Source organism: Chinchilla lanigera, unplaced genomic scaffold (genome assembly GCF_000276665.1).
Source record: "Chinchilla lanigera isolate Chin_1 unplaced genomic scaffold, ChiLan1.0 scaffold00023, whole genome shotgun sequence".
In the NCBI taxonomy this organism is placed as follows: Eukaryota; Metazoa; Chordata; class Mammalia; order Rodentia; family Chinchillidae; genus Chinchilla; species Chinchilla lanigera.
In genome coordinates this window covers 1,143,629-1,155,470 of record NW_004955424.1, presented here as the reverse complement: position 1 = coordinate 1,155,470, position 11,842 = coordinate 1,143,629, and the positions used below count along the sequence as shown (strand labels likewise).

The 11,842-nt window shown below is 40.1% G+C and overlaps 1 protein-coding gene across 1 annotated transcript in view; it reads right to left on the bottom strand.

Annotated features, from left to right (window-relative positions):
• The window catches only part of Rnf103 (ring finger protein 103), a gene marked incomplete at its 5' end in the record, with an annotated part of 63,287 nt that overhangs the window by 5,797 nt on the left and 45,648 nt on the right, over positions 1–11,842 (bottom strand). The window contains 2 exon segments of the mRNA XM_013514632.1: positions 9,106–9,285; positions 10,724–10,784. Coding sequence (XP_013370086.1) covers positions 9,106–9,285; positions 10,724–10,784 — 241 coding nt within the window.

Below are 11,842 nucleotides of genomic sequence, written 5' to 3'. Positions count from 1 at the left end.
AGGAGGCGGCTGTCTCCTAAAATGTGCAGGCATCAATCTAAGGACCAAAGAAATGTGAGACATGAGGGCCGCGTACCACCCCCAAAAGAAAACAAGTCCCAGTGACAGAACCAGGAGATACGAGAGCTGTTACATGACTAACACAAATTCAGAAACAGCCTCGTAAAGAAGTTCAGAAAACGAAAAATTAACTTAAAGAATTAATTTAAAAAACTTACGGACAGAAAAACTAATGAAATTTAGACAATTATTAATGAACAAAAGGAGAAGTTTGATACAGAAATAGAAACAATAAAAAGAAACCCTAGAGGTAAAGAATACAATGAAAACTTCAACAAAAAGCTTCAGTTAGTAGATTTGATCAAGCATAAGAAACCAGCAAACTCACATGAAATTATTCACTCAGAAGAGAAGAAAGAAAAAGGATTAAAAAAGAATGCAGAAGTCTTTGGAGGGACTGGGCAACATCAAGTGAACAAACCTTTACATACAAGGAATTTTGAAGAACAGGAAAAAAAAGTCTAGAAAGCATATTTAAGGAAAAATTTCCCCAAGTCTGGGAAAGCATGACAACATTCAAGTATAGAAAGCGTGGAGATCAGTAATCAAATTCCACCCAAAGAGTAATTCATGATGAAAGAAAGGATACTAAAGGCAGGAAGGGGTCAGAAACATCACACGCAAGGCAGTTTCAATACGGCTTTCAAGGATTTCTCAGCAGACATCTTCCAGGCCAAGAGAAAGGATGATGTATTCAAAGCACTAAAGGGGGAAAAGCCTGCCCAGCAAGAATACTTCACCTGGCAAAAGCATCCTTCATAAATAAGGTAAAACTCCCAAACAAAAGTTAAGGGAGGTAAAGCTGTGCTTTACAGAACTGCTAAAGGGAATTCCTTATGCATAAATAAAAGGCTAATTAATAACAAAAAACATGAAAATAAAAAAACCTCAGTGGTAAATGTAACACACATACTCAAAATTCTCTAACACTGTATGTGGTATGTAAAGCAATTTTATCCTACCAGGAATGTTTAAAGACAAAACTATTAACTGTAACTACAATAAACTGTTAAGAGGTACAAAATGGAAATATGGATGTAAATTTGGACATCAAAATCATAATTGTTAGGGATAAAAAATCAAAGTATAGAGTTTTTATGTGTAATTAAAGGCAAGTTGTAGGTGCTATCTAATGGACACACTCAGTTGTACAGGAAGAAAAAGCTCCACAGATGTGTTGCACAAGTTACACACACAGTTAACAACACTACACACTTAAAAATGGTAAGGATGGTACATTTTATATTATGTACAACTTTTGCCACAATAAAAACCATAAATGATATGAAAGCTTTTTTTGTGTTTGTGGGGTTTTTTTTTTGTTGTTATTTTTGAGACAGTCTCACTATGTAGTGTAGGGTGGGCTTGAACTCATTATGTGGCCCAGGCTGGCCTTGAACTCACATCGATCCTCCTGCCTCAGCCTCCCATGCTAGGATTACAGGCGTGCACCACCACACCCAGCAATGATATGAAAGTTTGAATAGAAAAAAGGCATTAAAAAAAAAGGCATTAGGGCCAGGGATATAGCTCAGCAGCACAGCACTTGCCTGGCAAGCACAAGGTCCTGAGTTACAGTTCCGGTACAAAAAAAAAGCGTTGTTTAAAGTAGGCTGTAATATGGGTAAATTATCTTATGTGTGGTGGTAATCACAAAGCAAAAATCTACAGTAGCCGCATATAACAGAAAGGAGTCAAAGCATACCATCACACAGAGAACCATCAAACCACAAAACACAGCAAGAGAGAAAGAAACAAGGGATCTACAAAACCAATCATAGACAGTAGCCAGTCCTTACCTATTAGTTATTACCTTGAAGAAAATAGGTTAAATTCTCCACTAAAAACACAGAATAGCTCACTGAATAGTATAAAAAAACAAGATCCAACTATATACATGTTTTGCCTACAAAAGCCTCTACCAGTAAGAGGTGAAAGTGAAGGAGTGGAAAAAAAGAAAATCACATAAGGAGAAACTGCAAGAGCAGGAGTCGCTATACTTACATCAGACAAAATAGAGAAGGCAAAAAGTAAAATAACAAAGAAGGTCATTATGTAATAACAAAGGAGCTAAGACATAACACTTGGAACACATGCATCCAACCTGGGAGCACCTAAATACACAGCAGTTACTGAATGAGCTGAAGAGAGACAGGTTACAGTAGTAGTAGGAGATGTCAACACCCACTTTCAACACAGATTGCCCATACAGAGTATCAATAAAGAAACACTGGACTTGAAATACACCTTAGACCAAATGGATCGACAGATATACAGCATATTTTATCCAACAGCAGCAGAATATACCTGTTTCTCAAGTGCACACAGCACATTTTCCAGGATAGAGCACACATTAGGTCAACACAAGTCTTTACAAATTTAAGAGGACTCTTTATATCAAATGCCTTTCCAGGGCACAGTGGCACCAAACGCAATCCATTAACAGAGACAAAGCAAAATGGCAACAACATACTAAAGCTTATGGGATGCAGCAAAAGGAATGCTAGAAGGAAAATTCATAGTGCTAAATTTCTGCATCAAAAACAAAAAAATCACAAATAATCTAACATTACACCTCATGGAACTAGAAAAACAAACTAAGCCCTGTTTGCAGAAAAAGACTATTCAAATACAACCAGAAATGAAGGAGACATAACTGACAGCCTGAAAACAAAGGCTCAATAAGAAACTCCCATGAACAAATAGGATAACCTACAAGAAACTGGTAAATCCTTAGACACACATCACCTACCATGATTGAATCATGAAGAAATAAGGAGGAAAGAGACTGAATCATTAATAAAAAGTTTCCCACTACAGAAAAGTCTAGGACTGCACAACTTAACTGCTAAATGCTACCAAAAATTTAAAGACGATCTAACACTCATTTTTCTCAAACTCTTCCCTAAATTGAAGTAGGGGAAATACTTCCAAACACATTTTATGAAGCTAGCATTACCCTGTTACCAAAGCCAAATAAGGACACTACCAGAAAAGTATAAACTTATATCCCCAATGAACACAGATGCTAAAAGTCTCAACAAAATATTAGCAAAGTGAAGGCAAGAATACATTAATAGAATCATTCACTACAATCAATTGCGACTTATCCCTTGGATACAAGGATAATTCAGTATACATAATAACTACGATATACTACTTAAAAAAAAATAAAGGATAAAAATCATATGACCATCTCAATAGATAGAGGAAAAGCATCCCTTTCGTGATTAAAAACTAAACAAATGTACCTGAACACAAATAAAGGCCAAACATAACAAATCTGTAGCTAACACCACTCTCAATGATGAAGAGCTGAAAGCTTTTCTTTCAGGTCAAGGACAAAACAAGGATGGGCACCTTCTTTCCAACACAGTATTGGAAGTCCTGGCCAGCACATTAGGCAAGAGAAAAATTTAAAACCCCCACAGTTCCACAGAAAAACTATTAGAATTAATTAATGTGTATGTGAAGTCGCAGAATATAAAATCAACATAAACATCAGTTTCTACTAATAATGGACTATTCACAAAGAAAATAAAGGAAACAATCCCCTTCACAATAATAAACAAAAACAAAACTAGGTATATTTATCAAGGCAGAGTAAATTAGTACAGCCATTATGGGAAACTGTATGGGGGTTCCTCAAGAAACTAAAAACTAGCATCAGCCTAGTAAGCCTCCCTCCGGGTTATCTATCCAAAGGAACTGAAACCAAGCCATCAAGAGGGATCGCTCAACTCCCATGTTCACTGTACCATTGTTCATAATAACCAAGAGATGGCATCGTGGCTTATATCTACAGCACCCCCAACCCCAAAACACACATGTGCTCATAGGTGGGGCTTTGGGGAGTGACTGGATCACAGGAACAATACTGGGTTAACGTGCTGAGAGGTTTAGCCCAGGTCTGATGAATTTAGTGAAGAGGGAAGACCCACACTGGAAGTGGATGGTGCCCACCAACAGGCTTGCAGCCTGGGTGGAATAAAAAAGGAAAGAAGGAAGGCTCGTTGCTTCCTGCCGCCCACGCCATGGACTTTTTCTTTTCTGTGATGCCCTTCCACCACGCACGCCACACGGCCTTGAAGCCTGCCAACGAAGGACTGAAAACCTCTATAAACTGTGAGCTAACACAAACCTTTCCTCCTTTAACTTGTGGGTATCAGGTATCTTGTCACAGCAATGAGAAAGTGAGACAATAGAACCAACTTAAGTGCCCATCAACAGATGAATGGATTTTAAAAAATGTGGTATACACACAAAGGAACTCCATTCAACCTTAAAAAGGGAAAACCGTGTCATCTGCAACATGAATGAATCTATAAGACACTGTGCTAAGTGAAGTAAGGCAGACACAGAAGGCAGATGCTGTACGCTCTTACTTGGTATCTGGAATCTAATGAACTCAGGCACAGAAATAGAAAAGGAGGGTCTGACAATCTCCAAAGGTGTGGGGAGTGAAGACGGGGAATTTTTGACTCTAGGGAACCAAATTCCAGACACCGGAAGAACTGTTTTTGAGACCTACTGCAGCAAGGTGACTACAGTCAACACTTGGCTACAGTCAAGACCTTTGAGTTGCTTGTACCCTTTGGCTCTTGTGAATAATGTCAGCATCATGGGTGCACATTTGATGTTTGAGTCTCTGCTTTCAGTTCTTTTGGCATAAACCTAGAAGAGCAACTGCTGGATCACAGGGGATTCTATTCCTGCCCCACCTTTGAGCCTCTCTGTTAATCCTCTCCCTCAATCAAGTCACACTCATCATCTGTCTTTTTCTGCAAGGAGCTGCTGTCAAAAAGCTGTCACTTGCAAAGCATCTAATCACGACAACATACTAACAGCCGACAAGGCCTCCCTTATTACCCTTCCTCGGCGCACGTGCATTTTAACAGAGCATCTTAAGGGAAAGGGACGACTTCCTGAAAGCAGCAACAGGCTAGGGGTGGGACAGGGGACACTGAGGACCAAGATGAACAAAGACCTCTCAGGGACTTTGGTTACACTATTTCTGGCTTTCTCTTTTTCCACTCCCCAGAATACAAACTCTTCCCTTCTGCTCTCTTCCCGGGCCCTATCCTGTTACCCCTTCTGCTGTATTTAATCTCCCCACAAGAAGCACTCCACTATAAATCTTCTCAAAAACCCTCTCTGGGACCCTTCCTGCCAGCACTGTGCCTAGGTGCTGGGGAACAGGATAAACTCAACAGCCAGGGGTCTCACAGAACCAGTCTGGTCAGCCCCAAAATCTCCTTCCTGTCTTAGGCCCGTTTTCCTCAGGGGGTTTCCAGCATCTTTTGTTAACAGCCCAGCAATCTTTCCAGGCACGAGGGCTCAGAGCATCCCAGGCTTGTTTCACCAAGTCCCACTGATGCACACTGTCACAGTGTCCTTCCTTCTACGCTCTCCTACTAACTACCCTATTCAGCCCAGACCTCCGGAGCCCCGCTGCCTCGCGCCGTGGTGCAGCAGTCTCCCTGCACCTGTCCGCCCTGTGCTCCCCACTGCCTACAGCATGAAGCTAAAATCTCTCAGCCTGACTCTCAGAACTTGACTCCAGCTCACCCTTCCAGCTTTCCCTCCCACCACCCCGCTTCATGCACCCTATCAAACTGTTTCCTGACACAGCCTGAAATACTTCACCTGCGCCTCTGTGCACTTAATCCCTCTCCTCAGATGCCTCCTCCTCCTGCTCTCCCGTGGGCTCCCACAGCCCTCGTCTCCACCACCACTGCAGCAGGTCTCTCTCTGACCCTGGCCTGAGCGCCTCTGTCTCCTAACAGCTATGCAAGCTCACCTGGTCCTCTCCACCCACCCCCTTTTCTCAGAGCGCAGCCTCAGCGCTGGGAAAGCGCTGCTCTCTGCGACCCCATGCCTGCGCATACGGCCGGCCGCACAGGCTGGCCCGCACATAGGCCTCAACAGCTCAACCTGCTCACAGGCGCCTCCTGTGCCAGGCAATGAATTAAGCATTAAAACTATCCTACAAGGAAGGAACTATTATTATCCTCAAACTGGAAAATAAAAAAGATGAGAAACTTGAAAGATCAGTCTGGGAAATTCAACAACTAAGATCATCTGCTTTTAGGAAGAAACGGAGAACAACGGAAAGGAAATCACAGGCACACATTTAAGAAGGGGAGAAGACAAGTCCTCAAAATGAAAAGATCCACCAAGGAAGAGGACAGAACCCTTCCCTGAGAAATCCAAGCAGAAATACTGACAGACTGAACACGCAGGGGAAATACAGGAACAAGGTAGGTAGGACCGCCAGGTAAAACTTTGCCAATTGCATATGGTTGACCCTAAAAGATCATACACGGGTTTTTAGCCACAAACCAGACTCCTCAAAGATAATGTCCACCTTGAAGAATCATTAGCCTCTAAATAATCAACATGACAAAATACATTACAATCCTATTCAAGACTGAATGACTAGGGCTGGGGATTTAGCTCAGCGGCAAAAGCGCCTGCCTGGCAAGCGCAAGGTCGTGAGTTTGGTTCCCGGTACCGGAGAAAAACCAAAAAAACCAAAAAAACCAAAAAGGACTGAATGACTAGAAACTCTTCTGCCATTCTAGCTGAAAGAAGGAAACAAGTGCTGGAAATACCTATCTTTTTGCCTTCAAAGCAAAATGTTTGTTCTCGGATTTTAAATTTTAAAAAATCATAAAAATTTAAGGTATATACCTGTATCTGTGACACAATAACATTTTCCCCTTCACATTATATTACAGTGATATATACCTATGCACAGATATTTACAACTCTGTACCTCATAATAATGTGAAGGCAAAAATACAAAAAATTATTAACCACTGCTGCAAAAATAAAAATACAGTGTTAGTAATGTACTGCTCAAGCTGGCAGCTCTGTGTAAGCTGAAACTGTCAGACAAGGAGAAATTAGTAAATAAATGACACAACTTTCATTATGCTTCTAAGAATATTAGAAAGATGTGTTGGCCTTTAATAAATTAATTTGTCAGCTTCATCAAGGCTTCTTCAGTGAAACTGACTTTTCCCCTTAACTGTGAGTATACGGCAATGAAGAGCACAGGAACTCTGAGAACATTTGGGTCCACTATCTTGCCTGGTGCCAAGTTCCAGCAGTTTTCCCACACTGCTTTTGCACATTGAGTGCAAATGGTGATATAATGACAGAGGCAAAAAATATCTTGGTATTACTAGGAAAATAGTCTGACCTTGTAGATTCCCCTGAAAGGGTCTGAGCACTTTTAGGTACCCCATGGGCTGTACATTTACTGTTCTAGGTAGAACATGTGGAAAACTGGGGCATTCCAATATAAGTTAATATGAGTTCTGACATTACAAGGAGCGAAGAGATCAAAATTACACACTATTGAAGACTGGACTCCCACAGTAACCAGAGGAACAAGTGACACTATCACTAAGAAATCTGTATAATCATCCATATATGTCATGAAAAATATACTGAGGGAGAAAGAATAAACTAATAGGAGCCAGGCGTGGTGGCGCACATCTGTAATCCCAGCACTTGGGAGGCTGAGGCAGGAGGATTGCTGTGAGTTTGAGACCAAGGTGGGCTACAAAGTGAGCTCAAGGCCAGCCTGAACTGCACAGTGAGACCCCTGTCTCAAAAAGACTAAAAAATAATAAAAATATAAAAAAAAAAAACTAATGGCAAAATTCCTTTAAGGAACTCTGCTATACATTTAATACTATGAAAGTATATAGTATAGAAGAACAATTAACATCACTTGAACATGTTAGCATGTTTATTCCTTGTGCAAGTATTAACTGAGCCAGTGTTTTTGGAACTAGAGAGGTATCGTGGACTGCATACACAAGGTTCCTTGTTCTAATGGGAAGAGACAATTAAACCAACTTACAAGTTAAAAATAATTGAACAAGTTGATTTCAGAAGCTGCTGAGAGCTACGAGGAAATTAAAGGAATGTCCCAATAAAATGGGAGGGGGGGGACTTAGCGGGTCTCACTGAATGCCTGACAGCTGGACTGAGACTTGACTGACAACAAAGAATGAGCATTCCAAGAGGTGAGGGAAGACTGTGAAGGTTCTATGCAGGAACAAGCTCCGCCAGCCCCAGGAATACAAAGGCCCGCCTCACGGGATGTAGAGCAGAAAGGGGAGAAGTTTAAGATGAGGTCAGAGCAACTGTCTTAGAGATCAGAGCAAGAATTTGACTTCACATCCAAACACAGGAGAAGGGTGGTTGTGTTTTAAGTAGAATACTGTAATTCCACATTTATTCATCTAAGGAAGATCATCTGAGTGCTGTGTGAAGTGTGGATTACAGCTGAAGAAGTATACAAGCCAGATGACAAATTAAGAGATTACTGTAGTCCAGGCAGGAGACAATACGAGCTTGAACTATGAAGGTACAATCTGCAGTTTTATTGTAGAAATTGCCAAAATTTCTACAAGTAGAAAATATGGAGGCGGAGTAACAGGGCTATGAAAGAAAGGAAAAATATTAAGGATTAATACTAGTTTTTCGGCTTAAAGCTACCAGGTAGAATGGCAGTTCTGTTTACACACATGAGGAAGAGGAACAAGTGATAGGGGAGTGGAAATCAACATTTTTGCAGATGAATGTTACTTTAAGACATCTGAGTGGAGGTGCCAACTACTCACCTACAGTAACATAAAAATAGTAATAACTATATTTCACATATGTACAACACTCCAACTGAAACAACATAAAGAAAAACACCCAAGCTGGGCATGGTGGCACACACCTGTCTTTCCAGTGCTCTGGCAGGCTGAGGCAGGAGGGTTGCAAATCCGAGCCCAGCATGGGCAGCTTAGTAGTTAGCAAGACTATCTCAGAATTAAAAAACAAAACAAGCAGCCTCGGATGTAGCTTAATGTAAAGGCCCTTGGTTCAGTTCCCAGTATGAATGTATGTATTTTTTTATACACATATACATACATACACACCAAACCTGAATCCATTCTTCCTACTCGAGGAAACCCTCACTGACGACAGTGACAACTCAGTGTTACAAGGTGACGGTCGAGGTAAGCGCCACTTTACCAAGCTGGTTCTTCATCCCCATGAGCACGGAGTTCATGTGCGCTTTGGATGCGTACAGCTTGCTCACAGCCTTCCTCGACCTGACCATCTCCTTGGCCAGAACCACGCAGACATCCTTCTGGCCCTTCTTGGCGGCATCTTTCACCGATCGTTTCACTTTTTCTTCCTCTCTTTGGATATCTACATTTAGCACACCAAAAACCAAGTGTAAATCAGACTTTCTGGAACCCCAATCTCTTTACTGTGATCTAAATGTATCTATTAAATAGGAAAGTATGAGAAGACGTAAACAAAATAAAAATAATTAACATGGGGAGTAATCACTATTTCCAGAAACATCAAAGTAGTTTCAGAGTGAAAAGGAAAAGCATAATCCCATTACAACTGACAAAATTTCACACACAATCTTCATGAGCCCATTCTAGGACTTATTGCTACTGGTACTAAGGAGCTTAAAAAATGCATTCCAGAGCTTATTCTAATAATAAATGGCATTCTCACAATTAAATGAATATAATCTATGTTTACTCAGTAAGTTTATAAAAAACCGCAACTTAAGGAAAGCCTAAATATATTTATTGTATTGTATCGCCATCAACTAAGAGTAAAATATCAGTACGATATGCTGTATGATCAACAGGATTTTTTTTTTGTGGGTACTGAGAATCAAACTCAGCACCTCGCACTTGCCAGGCAGGCGCTGTGCCACTGAGCTATATCCCCAACCTCAACAGGATTTTTTTTTTTCAATTTTAAAAACTGTAATAAATACACATAACAAAATTTACCATCATTCTTTTTTTCTTTTCTTTTTTTATTGTGGTACTGGAGATTGAACCTAGGTCCTCACACATGCTATACACGTGCTCTACCACTGAGCTACAACCCCAGGCCCTTTTTAAAACAATCTTGCTAAGCTGTACAAGCTGGCCTCATACTCAAGGTCCTTCTGCCTCAGCCTCCCAAGTAGCTGGGATTGCAGGCTGTACCACCACATACTGCTTACTCAGTGTTAAATGCACAATTCAGTGGTATTAAACACACTCATGTTACTGTGCATTCATCACTACCACTGATCTTCACTTCACTGAGTCCACCAAACTCTTGTAATCACTTTCCATGTGCTACAATACAAAAAGTGTCTCCTGGAAGAAAGCAGGACCCTTTTAGGGCTGTTTCCCTTCTCTCAAGAATCATAATCCTATAATGCCCCATAAGGCCCTGTGTTCAATCCCCAGCAAGAAAAGAAAAAAACCTATTTTATTTCAAAATGTATTTTCCTCAATTTACAGTCAAGCTAAAATATGCAAATAGAGTAACGAAAATAGAATTACATTTTTTATGCACAGTGTATTCAGTCTGAACTCCACAAAAGATATTTCTTTATTAAACTCCATAAAAGGCATTTCTTTATTCAGTAGGAAGAAATTTCTTTGATTCTTACAAAAGTTTCTTTTCATTTATCACCTTTCTTATATTGATTACAGAACTAGAAAGCAATTAGGACAATATACTTAATTAGTGTGGGAATAAACTGTCATAATATAGATGCAGTTTATTTTTAATGAACTAAAGCAGAACAAATGGTAGCAGAACAGAAAGCAGAGTGATAATGTACCTCTTATCTGTCTGTCAACAACTCTCATTTCTTTTCTTATCTTCAATGACCATTCATTGACCTGGGAAAAAAATTTAAGAAAAGTAATTATAAGAGAAGCCACCTGAGGGGGGGGGGAGGGAGGGAGGGAAGGAGAGGGAGAAGCCACTGCTTGATCAACCTTAAAGAACTTTGTATTAATTCTACATTTAATAAAATTAAGTAGGGCTGGGATTTAGCTCAGTGGCCCGGCGCCTGCCCGGCAAGCATGAGGTCCTGAGTTTGATTCCTGGTACCTGCCCCCAAAATTAAGTAATGCAAAAAGATTCAGGTCACCCCCCCCCACGCCACCACCCCATCTCTTTATTCAGGCTGCATATAAGTTCCAAGCTATTCAAGACTTGGAGCTGAAAGCAGGCTACAAAGTCCTTACCTAAGACGTCAGAGGACACAGGCTACCCTGCAAGTACACAAAGGTTTTTCAAGAGGTCCATGAGCAAAGACAGCTTTAAGGGTATCAAAGAGTTGTAATCATATCAAAAATTACTCTGGCTATATCATGAGAATTCCTCTTTTCCTTCTCCTTTCAGTATCCCCTACCCACTTATACTTGCCTGAAGCACTAAAATTAGAGCAAACAGGAAATACTGGTGTGTTGAGAAAGTTGTAAATAATATCAGTAATTACCAATTTATTATGAAAGTTTTCTAATTCTTCATTTTTCAAAATATTACAGGAAAACCTGAGTTGTCAGCTGATTAATCATTAAAAGTAAATTTTATACTGAACCACTCACTGTGTGTTTTCTGGCATATGACTCAGAAGTAATTCAAAGACCTGAGTGACACTGCCATAACAAAACCTCCATTAGCATCTACTTAGTTATATAAAAGAGGTTTCTTAGCACTGAAGTGTAATAAACAAAACAGGAATATAAATGATATGAGCCCTACACTCACCCACCGTGCATTTATCTATGGACATATGAACTTCAGGCCTTAAAGAATCTGTACTGTTAGATTTATTTCAATAAACTTCACCTTTAATGTTTAATAATTATTTAACAAAATTTGTAAAACATTTATTATGCAACCATGACAGCAATAATGCCACTCCCAAGTTAAAAGTATATGGTGATAT